Source organism: Epinephelus lanceolatus, chromosome 16 (assembly GCF_041903045.1).
Source record: "Epinephelus lanceolatus isolate andai-2023 chromosome 16, ASM4190304v1, whole genome shotgun sequence".
NCBI lineage: Eukaryota > Metazoa > Chordata > Actinopteri > Perciformes > Serranidae > Epinephelus > Epinephelus lanceolatus.
Genome location: NC_135749.1, coordinates 34,089,122 through 34,113,852, shown reverse-complemented (window position 1 = coordinate 34,113,852; position 24,731 = coordinate 34,089,122). Strand labels below are relative to the sequence as shown.

General features: G+C 41.2%; 2 pseudogenes and 1 gene segment (V, D, J or C); 1 reads left to right on the top strand and 2 right to left on the bottom strand.

Moving 5' to 3' along the window:
- Positions 1-10,519: 10,519 nt before the first annotated feature.
- LOC117263799 (Ig kappa-b4 chain C region pseudogene) lies at positions 10,520-11,012 on the bottom strand (annotated as a pseudogene).
- A 3,552-nt stretch (positions 11,013-14,564) lies between these two features.
- LOC144467398 (immunoglobulin kappa variable 2-29-like) lies at positions 14,565-15,903 on the top strand. The segment is given in 2 exon segments: positions 14,565-14,645; positions 14,862-15,903. Coding segments are annotated over 2 exon segments (363 nt in total).
- Positions 15,904-18,875: 2,972 nt separating this feature from the next.
- LOC117263798 (Ig kappa-b4 chain C region pseudogene) lies at positions 18,876-24,126 on the bottom strand (annotated as a pseudogene).
- Positions 24,127-24,731: the final 605 nt, after the last annotated feature.

The window sequence follows — 24,731 nt, the reverse complement described above, 5'->3', positions numbered from 1 at the left end:
GGTACCCATCCTTAATCAAAACAGAAACGAAGTGGAGATTGTAGAAATGAAATACAGTTTGCAGCGGCTGCAAGTGTGTGCTCCACCAATCAGTGTTCTTCTGCAAACATCCCCGCCCCTCAAGAATTCCAGGTAATCTGAAAAGTCCTACCCCCCCTACTAGGTACTTTTTCCAGGGTAAATTTGGGGTTGAGGGAAAAAAAATTACTCGGGTAATTTCAGTGGAAACACATGGAGGTTTTTCAAAATTTCGGGTAATTGAAAAAAGTTCCTGCAGTGGAAAAGGGGCTATAGTGTGGGTGACAGCAAAAAGAAAATAGAAAGACTGAATTGCAGACTGAGAGCAGTATCAGAGTAAAACCAGCAGCAGAGTCCCAGTGAGTCAGGTCAGGACTGGGAACACTGGTCTCTCCTCAGTGTTTCTGAGAGTGGAGTCTGGGAGCCCTGGGTGGCCTCACAGGTCACAGAGTCCACCTTCCTCTATTGGTCTGCAGGGAGCCTCAGGGTGCTGCTCCAGCTGTAGAGCCCGTCCCTCTCCAGCACCCCAGGGCTCCTGCTCTCCTCCCAGCTGCTGCTGCTGCTGCTGCTGCTGCTGTCCACCTTCCAGGTCAGACTCCAGTCTGAGGGGAAGCCCTTGTTGGCCAGACACATGAGCGTGGCCTTCCCCTGCTGCAGCTCCTCACTGGAGGGGGGCAGCACGATCCACTGCAGGCAGAGAGATTAATAAGGATTTTATGAGATAAAATAAACTCTGTCTTTTTGGTTGTAGCAGAAATGACTACTAGTTCTGCTGGTCTCCCTCAGACTGGATGAACCTGGTCTTTAATGTTTCAATTCCCTCTTGGAGCTCAGTAACCATGGCAACAGACAGGTGTCACTGCTGAACCATGACAGCAGGTTACAGTACTAATAAAAAAAAAGGTACACTTTTACTCCAGTGTATATCTTTCAGTCCATAAATTCTACCAGACACAAATGGTTATCATTCACTCATCTGTATAATATAATATGGAGAAAAACATAAAAAATTCAAAAATGGATTTGTGTAAATATGTCCCACAGTGATGTTCACTTGTTTGTTAATGAACAAGGAGGAATTTTCAAAATATTTGTCCATCAAACTCAAACCAAAAATGCATTTTCATAAGCACTGATACATTCCTAATCAATACTTTGATAAATTTAATGAACCGTTGATAATCAGCATCATCAGAGTAATGCAAGTCCCTGTTGGAGTCAGTCAGAGCATTTCCATAGAGAGCCACTTTGCATCAGCAGCACCATGCTCCAGTGCTCTGGGAGAGTTTATAGTCCTGAGAGTTGAACACTGGATGACTGACAGCTGTCCTTCATGACAACAGAAGCCACAGAAATCCTCCTCATCAAAAACATGACTTTGATCTCCGTCCTCATCTGGACTCTCCTCTGCTGCTGCTTCACAGGTAAAGTCCAGAGAATCAAACTCCTCTCCTCTATCAACATCTGTCCCTCTGAAATGAAGCTGACAAAAACATGATGCTGCTTTATGTTTGTGTCTCTGTATCCTCAGAGTCCAGAGGCCAGGTCACAGTGACTCAGCCTGGAGCAGTGAGCTCTGCTGTGGGAGGCTCCATCACCATCACATGTAGGACCAGTAGGGATGTTGAAGTTTGGAGCAACTACCACCTTTTAGCCTGGTACCAACAGAGAGATGGAGAAACTCCTAAACTGCTCATATACTATGCCAGCACTCGAGCATCAGGGATTCCAGGTCGTTTTACAGGCAGTGGATCAAACTCTGACTTCACTCTGACCATCAGGGGAGTCCAAACTGAAGATGCAGCAGTTTACTACTGTCAGAGTAGACATCATATCAACAGTCAGTACTTGTTGACACAGTGAGAAAGCGCTGTACAAAAACCTCCCTCAGTCAGACTAAACAGAAACTGAGCTGACTGCTGCAGCTGGAAGCTACTGCAGAGACTGATACACTTCACTGAGGACACACACATACACACACACACACACACACACACACACACACTATGAGGGGTGAAACGTATCAGCGAACACACACACACTGCATTCACTGCATACTTGATACGTGTACATTACGTCTGCAACCATCACCGTGTACTTGCTTCACGTGCACTGCGCGTGCATTCACCGTGTACTTGTTACACATGCAATGCGCGTGCAATGCCTGCACACGCCTAGACGTGTCGCTATTAGACGTGCCTGCGTTGACACGTCCTGTGCTCGCAGGGGTCAAAAGTGTCAGCTCGAAGCAACAACGCACCATGTTACGGACGTGTGACACGTATATATATAGGCTATATATATACTGTATATGTACATATATATGTATATATATATATATATATATATATATATATATTTATATATTTATTACACTGTATTCTGATTGGTCAGTTGCGGCATTCAGAAGTCTGATGTTACTGTGTAATGACCGTTGCTATGTAGCCCAGCGTTGCTAGGGATGCTGCCCTGACAAGGAGATTCAGCCGTTGCCGGCAGTTTTTTTTCTCTCCTCCTGATTTAATTTATAAATCAATAAAAATCGTATAATTAATCAATATTCTGTCTCAAATTATTTATTTAACTGATAATTAGCCGTGTAATAAGCAGGATAATGTATAATGAGCCGGTGAATACTGGGAAAACAACTCCCTTCAGGGGAAAAGAACCCCTCCGTCGGGAGTTATTTTCCCAGTATTCACCAGTTCATTTTATATTATCCCTTACATATATACTGTATATATATACAGTAGGTATATATAAATGTAGCCTATATACAGTACAGGCCAAAAGTTTGGACACACCTTCTCATTCAATGCGTTTTCTTTATTTTCATGACTATTTACATTGTAGATTCTCACTGAAGGCATCAAAACTATGAATGAACACATGTGGAGTTATGTACTTAACAAAAAAAGGTGAAATAACTGAAAACATGTTTTATATTCTAGTTTCTTCAAAATAGCCACCCTTTGCTCTGATTACTGCTTTGCACACTCTTGGCATTCTCTCCATGAGCTTCAAGAGGTAGTCACCTGAAATGGTTTTCCAACAGTCTTGAAGGACTTCCCAGAGGTGTTTAGCACTTGTTGGCCCCTTTGCCTTCACTCTGCGGTCCAGCTCACCCCAAACCATCTGGATTGGGTTCAGGTCCGGTGACTGTGGAGGCCAGGTCATCTGCCGCAGCACTCCATCACTCTCCTTCTTGGTCAAATAGCCCTTACACAGCCTGGAGGTGTGTTTGGGGTCATTGTCCTGTTGAAAAATAAATGATCGTCCAACTAAACACAAACCGGATGGGATGGCATGTCGCTGCAGGATGCTGTGGTAGCCATGCTGGTTCAGTGTGCCTTCAATTTTGAATAAATCCCCAACAGTGTCACCAGCAAAACACCCCCACACCATCACACCTCCTCCTCCATGCTTCACAGTGGGAACCAGGCATGTGGAATCCATCCGTTCACCTTTTCTGCGTCTCACAAAGACACGGCGGTTGGAACCAAAGATCTCAAATTTGGACTCATCAGACCAAAGCACAGATTTCCACTGGTCTAATGTCCATTCCTTGTGTTTCTTGGCCCAAACAAATCTCTTCTGCTTGTTGCCTCTCCTTAGCAGTGGGGTTTCCTAGCAGCTATTTGACCATGAAGGCCTGATTGGCGCAGTCTCCTCTTAACAGTTGTTCTAGAGATGGGTCTGCTGCTAGAACTCTGTGTGGCATTCATCTGGTCTCTGATCTGAGCTGCTGTTAACTTGCGATTTCTGAGGCTGGTGACTCGGATGAACTTATCCTCAGAAGCAGAGGTGACTCTTGGTCTTCCTTTCCTGGGTCGGTCCTCATGTGTGCCAGTTTCGTTGTAGCGCTTGATGGTTTTTGCGACTCCACTTGGGGACACATTTAAAGTTTTTGCAATTTTTTCCGGACTGACTGACCTTCATTTCTTAAAGTAATGATGGCCACTGGTTTTTCTTTAGTTAGCTGATTGGTTCTTGCCATAATATGAATTTTAACAGTTGTCCAATAGGGCTGTCGGCTGTGTATTAACCTGACTTCTGCACAACACAACTGATGGTCCCAACCCCATTGATAAAGCAAGAAATTCCACTAATTAACCCTGATAAGGCACACCTGTGAAGTGGAAACCATTTCAGGTGACTACCTCTTGAAGCTCATGGAGAGAATGCCAAGAGTGTGCAAAGCAGTAATCAGAGCAAAGGGTGGCTATTTTGAAGAAACTAGAATATAAAACATGTTTTCAGTTATTTCACCTTTTTTTGTTAAGTACATAACTCCACATGTGTTCATTCATAGTTTTGATGCCTTCAGTGAGAATCTACAATGTAAATAGTCATGAAAATAAAGAAAACGCATTGAATGAGAAGGTGTGTCCAAACTTTTGGCCTGTACTGTATATATATATATATATATATATATATATATATGTAGTCTATATATATATACACATGTCACACATCCGTAACACGACGCGTTGTTGCTTCAAGAGCTGACATTTTTTACCCCTGTGATCACACAACGTGTCTAGGCACGCACGTCTGATTAGCATAGCAAGCTGGGGGGATGAAACTTCAACTTCAATATAACCCTGTTTGCACGGACGAACGGGCAGCATGATGAGGTCAAACACATCATGTGCATAATTAACCACAAAACAAGCAAATACTTCATCTTAATGACCTATAACACTCATTATGCTTCAGCTGAATCCTCTAAGCAAATGACCATGTTGAATTGAAATTAGTTTATCACGTTAAATGTCCGAAATTGTATGAAACTGCTCCAATGCGTTAACCAATCTTTGTGCATAATCACACAGCCTGATATGACCTGCAAACACAGTGGGACTATTTTCTAAAAGCACAGGGCAAAGAAATTTTTTTTCTCCCCTGGTCTGCTGTCAGCAGGAGCGGCAGCTGCAGTGGGGATTTCAGCACCACGGACAGCGCGTGTAAAAAGAAGAAAAGACTTGCGAGGGGGTGCGAGGGGGTGCGATGTGGGCAGCCGGGTCCAGCCACAGCTGCTACTGCTGCCAAGTACTAACGGCTGCTAGCCCCGCCTGTTGGAAAGAGTGTGGGATATAGCTACCACTACTAGGAATGGGAGAGGGGGACTAAATCTTTTAAGATTTAAGGATGTCTGAAAAGCTGTTTCCATAAACAGTCAAATTTGCAAAAGGGCAAAATGCGAAAAAAAAATTAAACATACAGATGGAGGTTTGCAGCATTTAGGATCCAATTCAATAATAGGCTACATATTCACAATTAGGCTGTTGTAGCCTATATATTATCTTAGTTAAATATTTTTAAACCACAGCCAGACATCGAGGGTGGTCAGTAGCTCTGATTTGTGAGGATAAAATAAAGATTAAAAAAAAATCATGCGTGGGGCGGCACGGTGGTGTGGTGGTTAGCACTCTCGCCTCACAGCAAGAGGGTTGCGGGTTCGATCCCGGGTGTGGGAGCCCTTCTGTGCGGAGTTTACATGTTCTCCCCGTGTCAGTGTGGGTTCTCTCCGGGCACTCTGGCTTCCTCCCACAGTCCAAAAACATGCAGACTGGGGACTAGGTTAATTGATAACTCTAAATTGTCCATAGGTGTGAATGTGAGCGTGAATGGTTGTCTGTCTCTATGTGTCAGCCCTAGTCTGGCGACCTGTCCAGGGTGTACCTTGCCTCTCGCCCGATGTCAGCTGGGATAGGCTCCAGCCCCCCCCCCACGACCCTCAAGAGGATGAAGCAGTTAGAAGATGAATGAATGAATGAAAAATCATGCGTGTGTATATGCACGTGTTTGTCTGCAGCGACTTGATTCATTTATTCATTCCACTCTTGTGAAGCACACACACACACGCCTGCCTGCACGTGTAAACTACGGAGACAGACAGTTTGCCAAAATAGGCTAATTTGACGCGTTCAGGTGTTAATGATGTGTACATGCACTGTGTGTGCGAGATTTACACGCACACGCAAGTGTAGTGTATGTGTGGCATCTGTAACGCACTGTGCATGCGTACTGATAAGACGTGTGAGCGCATCATGTGAGTGGAGCGCACAACGCCTGGGTGAAACGTTTGACCCCTCATACACACACACACACACACACACACACACAATGTCATCATTTAGACTGAACATTTAACTGTTGTTACTTTAACATCAAATGAAACATTCATCAAAACAAGTGAAACAAAAAATGATCTTGCTGGAAATCAAAGTGATTTCTCGATCACAGCTTCTCACCATCATTCATAACCCATTATAATCTCCTGTTCTCATCTGTTATTTTACAGATTACAGACACACACACACACACACACACACACACACATACACATACAAAGTTACGGATTGGGGCCTTACTTAATGACACCTCTTCAGCTTCCAGTCCCCACTCCAATCCGATCCTCCAGTTCCCAAGCCAAGTCCCCACAGACTGAGCTACTGCTACCCATGTAAATGTACACATATATTATGAAAAAATAGCTTTATATCATCTGGAATTATAAAAATACAAGAGATATAAGTGACAGACTTGATGTAACTATATCTACACAAATATGTGTGTTATATAAGTATTGAATCTGCTGTCAGACAGAAAGAGACAGAGACTGTCCTCTCATCTCTTTCACATCATGTCCTTTGATGAAGTTACTGTGTCTCATTTGAATATGATATAATGGAAAATCTCAAACTAGATTCATGTTATGTGACTTTATGCAGATGATACACTGCTGTTTATTTATAATCCCAAAAACCCTCTGACTGTTAAGACTTTTGAATTAAAATTTGCACAATAATTTCTAGGCAGAATTTAACAACACACAAACTGGAGAAATTTCTTCCAGGACAGACATCAGTAATAACAGAGAGCTCTGGGTTTTATTATTAAGATGGTCTTACCATGTGTATTGTTACTAAAAGAAATTGAGTGATCTATTATTGGGACTGCAGCAATGGCGGTTTTAGGGGAGGGCCAGCAGGGGCCAGTGCCCCCGTAACTTGGAGTCCGGCCCCTCCTGTGGCCCCCCTGCCGAAGAGTTGGAGGGGCAATGTGGAACGCGGAACTAAATCGTCTAAACCAGTTGCCGGTCGGACCACTTAAAGCGACGCACCCACCGAAAACATCAGTAGAGAATTGTGTGGCTGTATTTAAGACAACTCTTAACCTGCACGGCAACACACAGCACCATTGAAGTAAGCTCTGAAAACTTTCTCCTTCTTATTTGGCTCATGGTAGTTGCATGTCACATCATGTTAATGTAGCCATGTGAAATACGATCCGGAGTTTTCATGGGTGTTTTATTGTGAAAATTGACCGGATGCTCTCGCCTTTTCTGCACCTGACTTTCTGTTTGACTCATCTGGGGCCTCATTTATAAAGCTTGCTTACGCACAAAACGGGGCTTGAAAGTGGCGTATGCCACTTACCATGCAAAGGTTGCCTGCGCACATTTTGGAGACACTGGGAAGTGGCAATGCAGATGGTGAGGTGGAGAAGTGCAGTCAGATTTTTATTGATGTCTCACACAAATTTAATGTCACGCTATGAAATTAAATCCAGCAGCCTTATTTTGCGCTTGGAGTTGTTGTAAAATCCAACTCAAATCCTGAATTGAAATTCTTTCAAATACGTATTTAATCCGCACTGCCTCTAACGTCTCATTGTCCACTCTGTGAGCGCAGGAGGGGGAGAGGATGGCGCGACTGCATGGAATATATTTATTTATTTAGCTAAATATTTCCATTGCATTTATCATGTCTCGAAATACAGCCATTAAGCACAACCGTTACACTCATTTCATCAGCCCTACTTAGACATGTGCTGTTCATGACAAAACCGGCATGAAGAAATGTGTTCGCCTATTACACTTTCATCTTTGAATTGTATTTCAAATTACACGTTGTATTTTGGGACAGGGATACCACTGGTTCATGCTGTAATTCAGGCCGGGAGTCTGATCAGACTAATTGTCATAAACATATAAATACTGCGGTGACCCTCGTGCGTAATTGCGCAAGATGGCACATACTACTTTTTGCCTCCACCTTTAATAAATGTGATTCTTTATGTCGCACATCAATGTCAAACATCCTCAAATTTAAAAGCAACACATTAACTACATGTTGGTAAAGGAGTAGAAATATTTGGTCTACCTTTAGATCAGACCACTTTTTTTTTTGGTTCTGTCACTGTCCGTGCAGTCCCACAGACACAGCTGACAGCATGTGTTGCCACTTTTTTCGCTTTCTTTTATTAGTGATCCCGCTGCTGTGGCCACCAAATAAAATCTTTCTTCAGTCCTCCAACTCCCGTTAAAGGGTCTCGAGTTCAGTCTCAGAGAAATTCCGTTTTTTGGTTCGTTTCTCACACCTGTCACCGTGACTCACAACGAGAGAACACTCGCATGCCGGCTTATTTATATGCAGATCGCATTCATGAGGTGATTTGCATGACCATTTATGGTTGAACTAGGGCGTGTAGAGGGCGAAATATGAGGCGGATCTGGGTGCGCACAACTCCAGGAGGTCTGTGATTTATAAAGAGAACATTGCGTGCAAGTGTGCGTGTTTTATAAATCAGATTATTTTTTGGCGCACGCCATTTTCAGCTTTTGGGCACATGTCAACTTTTAGTATGAATCCTAAGCACTCTTTTATAAATGAGGCGCCTGGTCTGTACAGTGTTTCCCTGCAGAGCTACAGTGGAAGGATCATAACAAAAAATACAAAAGACTGTAACGTTAAAAGATATCTGCCCGAGGTTATTAAATACCTGCAGCGAGCACCCCACCCACCCCCCACCCCGCAGCAGAAACAATAAGCGCGTTTCCCCATAAAGAGAGACGCTGTGCGCATTTACGCATGAGGCACAGCAGCGTCCCCTTTATTATTAATATTATTATTATTTATTATTTATCTGTCTATCTATGCAGTAGGGGCACATAATATTGATTTAACAATAAAGGCCAAACACAAGTTAATTACTGGTTGTGGTCTAATTTCTACTGCAATTGCCCATTTGAAGAAGAAAATGGAAAAAGCACGTGGATTTCCATTATTTTTTTTATTCATACGGAAAAACAAAATAATGCATTTAATATTTGTTTATCCTGTTATAAAACAAACAAGTTGAACTCAGCTGTGGACGGAGGGGACACGCACTGTAACATATATGCTCAGTTTGCATCAGTCATTTATTCATTTGAGTGTTGTTGTATTGCCAGCCTTTAGTAATATCATTAATTCATTTTACTACTTGGGATTCAGATGGGTGAGTGTGAGCAAACATTCTCAATGTGACAATTTCGTTTCAGTTTGTGGCTGGTAGTCTATATTCCTTTTTTTTTAATTCAATTCCAACCTTAGTAATTAAACGGTATCTTTCACCATGTTGTCCACGTTTATATATCCTGCATGAAACAACACGATGAGAACGTACGCCCTCGCGTTCTCATGGTGTGCATTTTGTAGTCCATCTTCAGAACATTATAGTTTCACCACAGCAGACCCACGTCAATAACATTCTTCTCAGCCAATCACAGCGCGATAAATTCTTCTTCTTCGTTTGGTTTTATGGCGCGTTGCAACCATTGCTCATTAGGTGTATACCGCCACCTACTGTACCGGAGTATGTAGACGATACTGCCTTCCATTTCCACTATACTCCTTCCGTTAACACTATACTCTCACTCACACATGCATACATTCTTCTCTTACATACTTATATTTTCTTTCAACATACATACATTTTCCTTTTACATACATATATTACTTATAGTATTAAATGTATACATGATTGCATGTGCATGAGAGCAAAGTGTATGAATGTGTGCATAAAATATATAAATATGAGAGTGAAAATGTATGTATGTGTAAGGAGAATGTATGTGTTTGAGAGGGTGAGAATGAAATATGTCTTGTACGGCCCCTCATACCTTAGCCGTATTTTAAGTGTAACCCTTCACCATAACATACCACTCGTGTTTTTATCAGTAAAAATAGAAAATTTTTCACATATAAAAGCACAAATATGTTGAAATCTAGGCATATTCTGCCATCATAACTTGGCTCTCAGAATTCACCAGACTGATGCCTTTAAATCAAATAGATACAAAATTTTGTCCTGGGGGAGCATGCCCCTAAACCCCCCTACAGGGTTGGATGTAGTCTCCAAAAATCCTGTGGGAAACACTGATATACATATATATACTGTGTGTACATACCTTATTGTTCAGACTTAGATATTTGACTCTACTTGTATGTGCCCCTGTATCAAAAGGACTGGCCCTAGCTTGGCCCCCCCATTGCAACTGGCCTAAAACCGCCAATGAACTGCAGTAGAAGAATATCCACAGTCTGACACCCATTAAAAATTAGTTTGGATAAAAGACTCATTACTGTTGTGTCTTTTGTGCATTAGTTTGAGTAATGCTCCTAATATATAACATATGTCCTAGAAATGAAGTCACATGAAACTCATATGATACATTTGATCAAATCTTTATTGCTTTGAGATATTGAAACCATCAACACAAGCAAGAACATGTTCACACTGAAACGTCATGAGAGAGACAGAGAGCAGACTGAGAGCAGTAGCAGAGTAAAACCAGCAGCAGAGTCCCAGTGAGTCAGGTCAGGACTGGGAACACTGGTCTCTCCTCAGTGTCTCTGAGAGTGGAGTCTGGGAGCCCTGGGTGGCCTCACAGGTCACAGAGCCCACCTTCCTCCACTGGTCTGCAGGGAGCCTCAGGGTGCTGCTCCAGCTGTAGAGGCCGTCCTTCTCCAGCACCCCAGGGCTCCTGCTCTCCTCCCAGCTGCTGCTGCTGCTGCTGCTGCTGCTGCCGTCCACCTTCCAGGCCAGACTCCAGTCTGAGGGGAAGCCCTTGTTGGCCAGACACATGAGCGTGGCCTTCCCCTGCTGCAGCTCCTCACTGGAGGGGGACAGCACCGTCAGGGTGGGGATAGCTCGACCCACTATAGACAGACAGATTAATAAAATTCATGTGAGCTAATCTAAACTCCATCCTGTTAGTTGCAGCAGAGGAGGCTAGTGGTTTTATTGGTCCTTTCCGGATTGGATGAAACTGGTCTTCAGTGTTTCGCTTCCCTCTTTGAGCTCAGTAACCATGGCAACAGACAAGCATCACTGCTGATCCGTCACAACAGACAGGTTTCAGTACTAAAGATAAAAAGTTTAATGTGGCATTTTTTCCCCTCTCTGTATTCATGTTTAATCTGCCTCTGTCTGATAAAAAATGGTTTACATTATTGTGAGGTGTCTTAAAAATAACTTGTCTAAAAAAGAAAGGAAAAGACTTGGTTGTGTGCTCTCTTTGTTCATTCAAAGTGAACGTCGTAACAACTGAATTACGTATTAAAACTCATCAAATCAGTCCTACTCATCGAGCATGTTGTTCAAACAACAGCCATCTTTGAAGATATTCTTTCAAGACATGCATTGTGTGAAGATTGTTAATTTTTGAGAAAGATCAATAAAACCTATGAGATTCTTTGCCCCAGTAGTTGGACTGAAAGTTTAAGAATATTTCTGTCTGACAGACTGCTAAGACATATATGAACATTTCTACAGAAAAACTCTCCAGTAAACTCTGACAAACATAAATGATTATTATGAACTTTTGTTTGTTGTAGATTATGATAACTGAAAAGTAGTAATCTTGTTGAATAGTAAAATTGTTTCACTGTGAAGTTGATTTGTATGGTATTAAATTAGAGGAAATTCATAAAATATTCTGAAACAAATTTGCTCATCAAACTCAAACTACAGACACATACAAATGATCACTGACACATTACTGATCAATACTGTGATAAATATATTGATCCATTGATAATCAGCATCATCAGAGTAATCCAAGTCCCTGTTGGAGTCAGTCAGAGCATTTCCATAGAGAGCCACTTTGCATCAGCAGCACCATGCTCCAGTGCTCTGGGAGAGTTTATAGTCCTGAGAGTTGAACACTGGATGACTGACAGCTGTCCTTCATGACAACAGAAGCCACAGAAATCCTCCTCATCAAAAACATGACTTTGATCTCCGTCCTCATCTGGACTCTCCTCTGCTGCTGCTTCACAGGTAAAGTCCAGAGAATCAAACTCCTCTCCTCTATCAACATCTATCCCTCTGAAATGAAGCTGACAAAACCATGATGCTGCTTTATGTTTGTGTCTCTGTATCCTCAGAGTCCAGAGGTCAGGTCACAGTGACTCAGCCTGGAGCAGTGAGCTCTGCTGTGGGAGGCTCCGTCACCATCACATGTAGAACCAGTCAGGATGTTTTTAACTCTAACTTCTTAGCCTGGTACCAACAGAGAGATGGAGAAACTCCTAAACTGCTCATTTACTCTGCCAGCACTCGAGCATCAGGGATTCCAAGTCGTTTTACAGGCAGTGGATCAAACTCTGACTTCACTCTGACCATCAGTGGAGTCCAGACTGAAGATGCAGCAGTTTACTACTGTCAGAGTTATCATTACATCAACAGTCAGTACGTGTTCACACAGTGAAACAGCGTCATACAAAAACCTCCCTCAGTCAGACTGAACAGAAACTGAACTGACTGCTGCAGCTGGAAGCTACTGCAGAGACTGATACACTTCACTGAGGACACACACACACACACACACACACACACACACACACAATGTCATCATTTAGACTGAACATTTAACTGTTGTTACTATAACATCAAATAAATATTCGTCAAAACAAGTGAAAAGACAAAAAAATTATACCCATTATAATCTCCTTTTCTCATCTGATTTTCCAGTAAATCAAGAGGAGCCAAGCTTGGACTGTTAATGAGAAAAGTCTCGGTCATGACCTTTGACCTCTGCTTCATAATGTATCACAGCAATTTGAACTTTATCCAATTAAAATGAAACACAAAGACACAGATCAGCATCAGAAACATTCATGATCAAAAGTTATCCAAACTGGAAAATTCAATTTTTTTTCACTCTGTTGTTATTTTACAGATCACACACACACACACACACACACACACACAGACACACACACAGACACACACACACACACACACACACACACACAGGCCCAAAATACAGACACATGCACAAACAGTCCGGAGAATCAAACTCCTCTCCTCTATCAACATCCGTCCCTCTGAAATTTACACTGCTGGTATATTACAGCTGATAGAACACTGATCAGACAGTGTACTACTCTATTGGTATTTATCACAGATAACAGCCTGTTCAATCAGTTAAATTAATTTTACTTTGATTTGTCCCAAAACTTGTGATTTCCTTGTTTCCTTCATTATAGGACAGTGTCAGTATACGTAAATGCAGTTCTTGAGAACAGAGTTTAAATTTGCTGCATCATGTTAAAAGTTTCAGAGCTGTAGAATGTGCAGCTGTCACATCAGAAATAAACTGAGTGGTGAAATAAATATACTAACTTGTGAAGTGATTAGTAATGGTAATGGAAGTATCCCTTTCACATGCTGAATGCATCATTTGACTTGTTTAATGTGAGCACATACAGAGTCTAAAGAAGACAGCCTGGGTGAACAGAGACAGTTGATAACCACCTTCATTGTACCTGTTATCTCAGACTGAGGCTTTAGGGTTTGTAGATCCAGCTCAGACAAAGAGAACCTGACTCTGTGGAATTTGCCTCATGGTACAGCCCTCTGGACCACCAGCCCTCCAATATCACAAGAAATAGGCACAAAATAAAGAACTAAAAAGACAACACACTCAGAAAGTCAGAAGGCTGCTTTGTCTTCAGAGAGAGACACTTCCTTCTCCTCCAGCCTCCCTTAAATACGAGGCCAGTCACCCACTAATCAACCTGATCAGGAGCACCTGAGGGACAAAAGAGAAAAGAGAAGGAGAATAACACAAGAAGAGGGAAGAGCTGAAAACTGAAATTAAGTAGTTAATATGTTAATATTATATTACAGATCTTTTGGAAAGAAGGAGGCATTTTACGTTGTGTCTGTCTTGAAAAACATCTACAGAACTTGTCCTGTCTTTCCCAGAATCAGGTTCTTATGCGTTGTTGTAGGTTTCCTCAGACTGGCTCTCTTAACAATGGATCCATTAGATTTCTATACCTGCATTTAACAACAGGCCATTGGAAGCTTTGGTTTGTTTTACATCACTCATTGTACATTCTGGACTTGATAGAAAAAACTGCTAATCAACCTGTGTAAGATGTTTAAAATTATTCTGAGTAATAAGTTTAATAGCTTTCCAAAAATACAATTCAAATAATATTTTCTAACAGCTTGGTGAAAAACTAATTCAACAGATTTTAACTCCATTATGACAAAGATCATTTAATCTCAGTTTTTCTGAATTTCATGACCCATTATATAATACATTACCTGAATAAGCAGTGCTGTCAGCATTGAGAAATGTGCACCATGATATGTTGAGGACAGCTACAGCTGAATGACTCTGTGTGTTTGCATATGTATCCTGCCTCTCTGCTCCCAGCTGTTAAGAGACCAGTGTTGATCAGTGGCTGTCCAGGCCTTTCAGAGCCACTGACATGCTGACAGCAACATGATGATGTCACTGATTCTACTGCTGGCCACCCTGGGGCTCCTTGTTCAGGGTGAGACTCTCTTCTGAAAACTTTGCTTCAGGATGCAACCAGGTTCACCTCAATGATGTTCTGCTATGATGGAGAAACACTGAAACAAGCAGCATTTACCTTCTTCCATCTGTTCTCCATGTTAAAGAAATGATACTCTTCTGTCTGGATGTTGATCATCTTTCTCCAAACTGGATTTGTCTCAATAACCCTTCTGCTCTTTTTCATGTTTTCCAGATTCATCAGGAGAAATCATCCTGACTCAGTCTCCTGGATCTCAGTCTGTTGTTCCAGGACAGACTGTCTCTATCAGATGTAAAGCCAGTTCAGATATGAGCACCTACCTTCACTGGTACCTTCAGAAACCTGGAGAGTCTCCCAAACTTCTAATTTATTATGCTACAACTCGTCAGTCTGGTGTTTCAGATCGTTTCAGTGGAAGTGGATCTGGAACTGACTTCACTCTGACCATCAGTGGAGTTCAGACTGAAGATGCAGGAGTTTGTTACTGTCTACAGAGTGGTTACAGCCTCCCGTTCACACAGTGATATAACGTCGTACAAAAACCTCCTCACTTGGAGAGGAACTGATCTGACTCAACAGCTGCACAGACACTGAAACACTATTATAACTATTATACTATATTAATAGTTCTAATGACTGTTGTTGCATGAATGAGATACATACTCAAAAAAGTAAGACAGTAAGAAATATAGATTGTGTAATATTAACACAACTAATAAATAAATTTATTAAAATTAATTATAATTCTCTCTAAGTTAAATAAGAACATAACAATACCAATCTTAATTCAACTTTTTAGGTTAAAAGTTTTAAAGTTATATTTAAGTGAAACACACTGAGAGGTTTCCAACAAACTAAGACTTGTTCCAATGACACATGAAAACAGAATGTAGTACAATAAGACATTAGCAGTTCCATCAGTTTCATTTTATTTAAGATTGAGTGTTTTATGTAGATTCAATGCACCCACGTGTAGACTTTGAAAAATGTGAAAAATGTTATTTTTATATACTCTTTATTTTTCTCATTGATGGGGTTTTAATTTCAGACCTCGATATGTTTTTAGTTAAAATCTTTGTAGATGTATTTTAAGAACTGACTATATGGTCTTGATGCAAATGAATGTTCATGAAATAGGAATCCTCATTCACCTCAGGGTGAAGATATACCTGGGTGACTACATGAAATGGTTAATGTTCTAAAAAAAAAACAGCAACACCAGCATTGAATATTTGACATAAGAACATCATTAAAGTATCATGTTATAGCATCGTATGCTGATGATAATCTACAATTTGCTTCTAATTTTTAAATCTCTATTAAATCATTTAGATTTAACACATTTTAAAATAATTTCATCAAAATGACCCTGGTCCATAATAATACTGCTAAACAGAGACACTGTCAGATGAACCTCAATGACTTAGTGGATAAGTGCCATTACATACGGAAGACGAGAACGGCCATGTATTATTCTTTTTTTTGTGCACTGTTATCTCGTGTTATTACACGGCTCTATTAAATACTGCATTCTGATTGGTCAGTAGCGGCATTCTGCGGTCTGATATGTAAGGGATAATGTATAATGAGCCGGTGAATACTGGGAAAATAACTCCCGACAGGGGAATAGAACCCCGACGCGCAGCGGAGGGGTTTCATTCCCCTGTCGGGAGTTATATACATAGATCTATACATAGATATATACATAGATCTGTGCTTTTGAATGTGATATGCAGCCTGCCTGACTACATACAGTAGCCTTGGCATCTGGCATAGGCTAGCCTACTGTATGTAGTCAGGCTGCAGGACCTCCTGCGCTCAGAGGTGGAGCGGCGTTTTGATTAGGAGGGACTCCGCGTAGCTGCAGGGCGAGAGCAGACAGTTCTCTAGGCGGCTTCGGGGAAACGAGTGGATGTGGGTTCCCCGGAACTGACCCCCTTTCCACGAGAGTGGCTAAGCCTTGAGCTGGACATACTGAGGGATGTGTATAGGGGACGAGAAGTTAGCACCATCCAGGATGTTGTGTCCATCCTGCAAACCTTGCAGCCCCAAACCCGCTCCATGCTGTCGGAGGTGGAGAATCTCATTAAGCTCTGTCTGGCCCTGCCCATATCTGTCGCGGCATCCGAGCGCTCTTTCTCAGCCTTGCGCAGGCTGAAAACCTGGCTGCGCAACACCATGACGCAGGAGAGACTAACACATTTGGCCATTATGAACGCTCACAGTGACCTTATGGATGAAAGCGATGTCTCTACCCTGCTTAAAATCTTCATCAGTAGGTCAACTGAGAGAAGGTCCACTTTTGGAAATTCATTTTCTTAACAATAAAGATGCCGTGTTCATCCATTCTAGTTCTCTTATAACTGCATGTTATTATAAAATAACTTCAAATCAAATCCTTAATCACTGATAAGTGTGTGCGTCCGCCGCCCCTCCCAGCAAAAATCCCGCCCCCCCCCCTCAGAAAATAGTTCCGACGTCCATGGGTATTCCCCACACACGGGAAGATGTTTTAAGGTGGGGGGTTGCCAACTGGATGAATGAATGTGTGACATCATTGTATTTTTTTCCTGCTGTATAGCGCATCGCACATCGCCACTCACTATAGGCTACTGACTGGCTGCCATAAGCTACACACAAATAAAACATTAAGAAGTTCTAACAAATGCAAATTTTATTACATTTTTTCCATAAGCAGGCCAACAGTAGAATTCACACATGACAAAAGCAGACAAGAAACTGTAGTTTGAGCACTGTCCTCGGTGCTGAAGATGTCCCCGAGCCTGTTAGGCAGCGGTTATAACAAAATCACTTTAAGCGCTGTCCTTGGTGCTGAAGATGTAAAAACAAACAAATGTCTATACTCCAAAACTCGCTACCTCTGACATGACGAATCAAGACAGTGTACACAGATAAAAAAAAACAGCATCAGCAGAAAAACTGACCAACAGCAAGCCGCGATCACCATGGCCAAATAATGTCGCATATCTGTAATAAAGAAATAATAACAAGGCAGCTGTTGGCAACTAGCGGTTGCTGCTGCAGCTACTATTAAACGTGACTGGAATTAATAAACAAGCAGTAAATGCACAGTGGGGGTTATTTGTTTTCTGTATCGACGTGACGCGCTGTGTTAACTGAGTGAATCGTCCGAGCCGGACGCTTGTTAATTTGGGTTTGATTTAATTTAATTACACTAAAATTGTTGAGTTAAAATAACCATATGAGTCCTTTTCGTTTTTATACAATTTATTGCTGTATTTTGAAAACAAAAAGAGTTAAGTTTTTTGGGGTTATGTTAGCCTATATCAGGGGTTTCAGCTTGGTACCGTGAACCTGTGCCTCCCGTGACCTGTAAAAGCAGCGTTGTGACATAAGCCTCAGTTTATGTTGTTGGCGAATTGTTACAAGCTGATGAATTCGCTGGTCAAGGCAGGCCAAACAGGTGAGATGACAGACAGATGGATGGTTTGTCTCTAACGAATACTTTCTGTAGAGATGCTGCAAGAACGGATTCATGCTTAATACATCTGCAGCCAGAGCGCATTACGCTGTCAATAGGCTTTATGTGTGGGGAATACCGTGTTATCCAAATAAGGGCATGTACGTCACATATAGCAGATGATGTGATTTCCCGTCGATGAGCAGGATCACTTAACCGTCGCCTGTGAAGTTGTAACCGCACTAGTTTTCTCCTTCAATGACAAGGACTAATCTGAATGCCTAACAGAAAGACACAATACAATTTCTGCCTGTGTTAGACCTTGACTGAAGTAGCCTACATCCTGATGCGTTGATCAATAATGTGATCTGCCATAACAGTTTTTATTATCTCGAGATGCCGAATTAATTAATTCGTTATCTCGAGATAACAATCTTTGTTATGTCGTGATAACGAATTAATTAAGTCGTTATCACGACATAACAGTCTTTGTTTGATAACAATCTTAGTTATCTCGAGATAACGAATTAATAAGTCCTTATCACGAGATAACAAAGACTTTTATCTGGTGATAACGACTTAATTAATTCGTTCTCACGAGATAACAGTGCACAAAAAAAGAATAATACATTGCCGTTCTCGTCTTCCGTAATTACATGATTCAAGAAGTCATTAATAAAACCATCACCAGCAGTGAGACAATCTAACTGTGACATGAGTTATAATCTTGTATCTTTTAACATGTGGGAGAAGGGTACTGTTGCAATAACAATATTCAGACATTGTTTTTTATTTGCTTATGTTTTATTAGACAGCATTAACAGCATAAGCACTATGACAAGAATAAAAACATTGCTGTTTCAAGGTGAGAACTGTTAAACTGGTCACATGATAGAAACACAGAGAGCAGACTGAGAGCAGTAGCAGAGTAAAACCAGCAGCAGAGTCCCAGTGAGTCAGGTCAGGACTGGGAACACTGGTCTCTCCTCAGTGTCTCTGAGAGTGGAGTCTGGGAGCCCTGGGTGGCCTCACAGGTCACAGAGCCCACCTTCATCCACTGGTCTGCAGGGAGCCTCAGGGTGCTGCTCCAGCTGTAGAGGCCGTCCTTCTCCAGCACCCCAGGGCTCCTGCTCTCCTCCCAGCTGCTGCTGCTGCTGCTGCTGCTGCTGCCGTCCACCTTCCAGGCCAGACTCCACTCTGAGGGGAAGCCCTTGTTGGCCAGACACATGAGCGTGGCCTTCCCCTGCTGCAGCTCCTCACTGGAGGGGGGCAGCACCGTCAGGGTGGGACGGACATCACCTAGGAGACACCAATCAGCTTAGAGGACAGGGACCACACAGCTGTCAATCAACCATCAGACACTTGGACACCTTTACTGTGTGAGAGTTGATTTTCTCCTTTATGGAGTTTCTGTCAGATGGTTTGGTTTTTCAAATACTGATCTGTATCTTCACTCTGTTCAATTTTACTTGAATAAAGTATGTTTTACTTCATCATAACAAAAGTTATCACTGTGGAGGAAAACTAAACATTAACTTTAGAAAACATTTTTACAGTAGAACTGAAGCTTTATCTTCATCATCAAGTCATTTGAATGTCAGTATGACAGGAATGTGTAAAGAAATGCTTGTAAAGCTGCTCTGAGTGTGTCTCCATGATAAAAGAGGAGAAATAATATCAAAAATACTAAGAGCTTTATGAACAAAACAAACATTTAAAAATGGAATTTGAAACATTATTTTACAGTATGGTATTTAGTATTTCTGTATAAACTTCTTATTAAAATCTGACTTACTTCCAAACTCTAGTCTGGTTCCTCCACCAAAAGTCCACCACAGTGATACAAAGTCATTGAGTCGCCGTACAAAAACCTCTCACTGTAGAGAGACACGGCTCTCTGACTTTGACACACTGAAGTAAATCTACAAGCCCTCAAGATGAAACTTAACCATTAAAGTAAGAAATAAAGATTTATCTTCTAGCTTCATGTTTTATTTTCATTACAATGGACTTTTGATTTTCTCATTCAAAAGCTAACTTTGTCCTTTAATGCAAAATATGTCTAAAAACAAAATGGAAAGGCGACTACTATTTCTGGCCTTTTAAATATATAATATAAAAAAACATGGCTGCTGAAAAAATAAACATTTTAAACATCTGACTTACTTCCAAATTCCAGTCTGGTTCCTCCACCGAACGTGGACCACAATGATACAAACTCATTGAGCCGCCGTACAAAAACCTCTCATTGTAGAGACACGGCTCTCTGACTTTGACACAAACAAACTCACCAAAAATATTTCCAGTTTACCCAGATTGTGTAATAACTGGTTTAACCGTTTAGAGACTGATTCACAAACTTTGAATATATACACAACATTTTCTATGTGAAACTTCAAACATCTACAAGCAGTATTAATTTCTCCTCCAGTAAAACAAATTCAAATAAATTTAAAAATTCCAAAAGAAAACTGTCCTATAAATCCTGCCATTAATAATCCTGATATATATAATTATCATGAACCTATGTTTATTGTAGATTATGATAAATGAAAATACATTTTGTTTGAATACATCCCACAGTGATGGTGATTTGTGTGGCTGTGAATTAATGGGAATTCACAATAATATTCTGCAAGTAAATCAACTCATCCAACTCGAACAAAAGCTTTTTATGAAAAGGAAGTAACACATTCCTTATCAATACTCTGGTAAAGTGATTGATCCATTGATAGTCAGCATCATCAGAGTAATCCAAGTCCCTGTAGGAGTCAGTCAGAGCATTTCCATAGAGAGCCACTTTGCATCAGCAGCACCATGCTCCAGTGCTCTGGGAGAGTTTATAGTCCTGAGAGTTGAACACTGGATGACTGACAGCTGTCCTTCATGACAACAGAAGCCACAGAAATCCTCCTCATCAAAAACATGACTTTGATCTCCGTCCTCATCTGGACTCTCCTCTGCTGCTGCTTCACAGGTAAAGTCCAGAGAATCAAACTCCTCTCCTCTATCAACATCTGTCCCTCTGAAATGAAGCTGACAAAACCATGATGCTGCTTTATGTTTGTGTCTCTGTATCCTCAGAGTCCAGAGGTCAGGTCACAGTGACTCAGCCTGGAGCAGTGAGCTCTGCTGTGGGAGGCTCCGTCACCATCACATGTAGGACCAGTCAGGATGTTCATGGCTCTAACGACTTAGCCTGGTACCAACAGAGAGATGGAGAAACTCCTAAACTGCTCATATACTCTGCCAGCACTCGAGAATCAGGGATTCCAGATCGTTTTACAGGCAGTGGATCAAACTCTGACTTCACTCTGACCATCAGTGGAGTCCAGACTGAAGATGCAGCAGTTTACTACTGTCAGAGTTTTCATGTCATCAACAGTCAGTACGTGTTCACACAGTGAAAAAGCGTCATACAAAAACCTCCCTCAGTCAGACTGAACAGAAACTGAGCTGACTGCTGCAGCTGGAAGCTACTGCAGAGACTGATACACTTCACTGAGGAGACACACACACACACACACACACACACACACACACACACACACACAATGTCATCATTTAGATTGAACATTTAACTGTTGTTACTTTAACATCAAATGAAACATTCATCAAAACAAGTGAAACAACAAAAAATGATCCTGGTGGAAATCAAAGTAATTTCTCGATCACAGCTTCGCACCATCATTCATAACCCATTATAATCTCCTGTTCTCATCTGATTTTCCAATAAATCAAGAGGAGCCAAGCTTGGACGGTTAATGAGAAAAGACTTGGACATGACCTATGACCTCTGCTTCATACTGCATCACAGCTATTTGAACTTTATCCATTTAAAAGGAAACACAAAGACACATATCAGCATCAGAAACATTTATGATCAAAAGTCACTCAAACTGGAAATTTTTTCACTCTGTTGTTATTTTACAGATCACAGACACACACATTTAAATTCTTTGTTTGATTCCACCAATTACATTAAGTATGGCAGGGAGTCAAATGCAAAAGGGTCAAGAAGACAATACTGGTCACTCATGGAAATACATAGCATCTTCTCCTCCATACAGCCAAGCTGCTTATAACAGCAGAAACAGAGCAGAATTTAGCAAGCTTTTTTGCTCTGCATTTAGATATGCCAGCAATGTTCAGGCCACTAGTGATATAGTACGGTGATAAGACACATGAAAGCAAAAGTGTCCAGCGCATCTTCTTAAATCCCTACTGCATTAACGATGTCGGTTACAATGGGCATATGTGAGCGGTAGATGTTAAAAAATCACCGTGCCACAGAGAGCAGCACACTGAGCGTGCGCCACCACCGGAAGCACACACACACACACACACACACACACACACACACACACACACACAAGCCCAAAATACAGACACATGCACAAACAGTCCGGAGAATCAAACTCCTCTCCTCTATCAACATCCGTCCCTCTGAAATTTACACTGCTGGTATATTACAGCTGATAGAACACTGATTAGACAGTGTACTACTCTATTGGTATTTATCACAGATAACAACCTGTTCAATCAGTTAAATTACTTTTACTTTATTATATAGGACAGTGTCAGTATATGTAAATGTAGTTCTTGAGAACAGAGTTTAAATCTGCTGCATCATGTTAAAAGTTTCAGAGCTGTAGAATGTGCAGCTGTCACATCAGAAATAAACTGAGTGGTGAAATAAATATACTAACTTGTGAAGTGATTAGTAATGGTAATGGAAGTATCCCTTTCTCGACATGTTGAATGCATCATTTGACTTGTTTAATGTGAGCACTCACAGTCTAAAGAAGACAGCCTGGGTGAACAGAGACAGTTGATAACCACCTTCATTGTACCTGTTATCTCAGACTGAGGCTTTAGGGTTTGTAGATCCAACTCAGACAAAGAGAACCTGACTCTGTGGAATTTGCCTCATGGTACAGCCCTCTGGACCACCAGCCCTCCAATATCACAAGAAATAGGCACAAAATAAACAACTAAAAAGACAACACACTCAGAAAGTCAGAAGGCTGCTTTGTCTTCAGAGAGAGACACTTCCTTCTCCTCCAGCCTCCCTTAAATACGAGGCCAGTCACCCACTAATCAACCTGATCAGGAGCACCTGAGGGACAAAAGAGAAAAGAGAAGGAGAATAACACAAGAAGAGGGAAGAGCTGAAAACTGAAATTAAGTAGTTAATATGTTAATATTATATTACAGATCTTTTGGAAAGAAGGAGGCATTTTACGTTGTGTCTGTCTTGAAAAACATCTACAGAACTTGTCCTGTCTTTCCCAGAATCAGGTTCTTATGCGTTATTGTAGGTTTCCTCAGACTGGCTCTCTTAACAATGGATCCATTAGATTTGAACACTTGCATTTAACGACAGGCCATTGGAAGCTTTGGGTTGTTTCACATCACTCATTGTACATTCTGTACTTGACAGAAAAAAAATGATTATCAACCTGTGTAAGATGTTTAAAATTATTCTAAGTAATAAGTTTAATAGCTTTCCAAAAATACAATTCAAATCATCTTTTCTAACAGCTTGGTGAAAAACTAATTCAACAGATTTTAACTCCATTATAACAAAGATCATTTAATCTCAGTTTTTCTGAATGTCATAACCCATTATATAATACATTACCCAAATAAGCAGTGTTGTCAGCATTGAGAAATGTGCACCATGATATGTTGAGGACAGCTACAGCTGACTGACTCTGCGTGTTTGCATATGTATCCTGCCTCTCTGCTCCCAGCTGTTAAGAGACCAGTGTTGATCAGTGGCTGTCCAGGCCTTTCAGAGCCACTGACACGCTGACAGCACAATGATGATGTCACTGATTCTACTGCTGGCCACCCTGGGGCTCCTTGTTCAGGGTGAGACTCTCTTCTGAAAACTTTGCTTCAGGATGCAACCAGGTTCACCTCAATGATGTTCTGCTATGATGGAGAAACACTGAAACAAGCAGCATTTACCTTCTTCCATCTGTTCTCCATGTTAAAGAAATGATACTCTTCTGTCTGGATGTTGATCATCTTTCTCCAAACTGGATTTGTCTCAATTACCCTTCTGCTCTTTTTCATGTTTTCCAGGTTCATCAGGAGAAATCATCCTGACTCAGTCTCCTGGATCTCAGTCTGTTGTTCCAGGACAGACTGTCTCTATCAGATGTAAAGCCAGTTCAGATATGAGCCACTACCTTCACTGGTACCTTCAGAAACCTGGAGAGTCTCCCAAACTTCTAATTTATCAGGCTACAACTCGTCAGTCTGGTGTTTCAGATCGTTTCAGTGGAAGTGGATCTGGGACTGACTTCACTCTGACCATCAGTGGAGTTCAGACTGAAGATGCAGGAGTTTGTTACTGTCTACAGAGTGGTTACAGCCTCCCGTTCACACAGTGATATAACGTCGTACAAAAACCTCCTCACTTGGAGAGGAACTGATGTGACTCAACAGCTGCACAGACACTGAAACACTAGTTGTATATTAATAGTTCTAATGATGGTTGTTGTGTAAATGAGATACATACTCAATAAAGTAAGACAGTAAGAAATATAGATTGTGTAATATTAACACAAATAATAAATGCATTTATTAAAATTAATTATAATTCTCTCTAAGTTAAAAACACAACAATA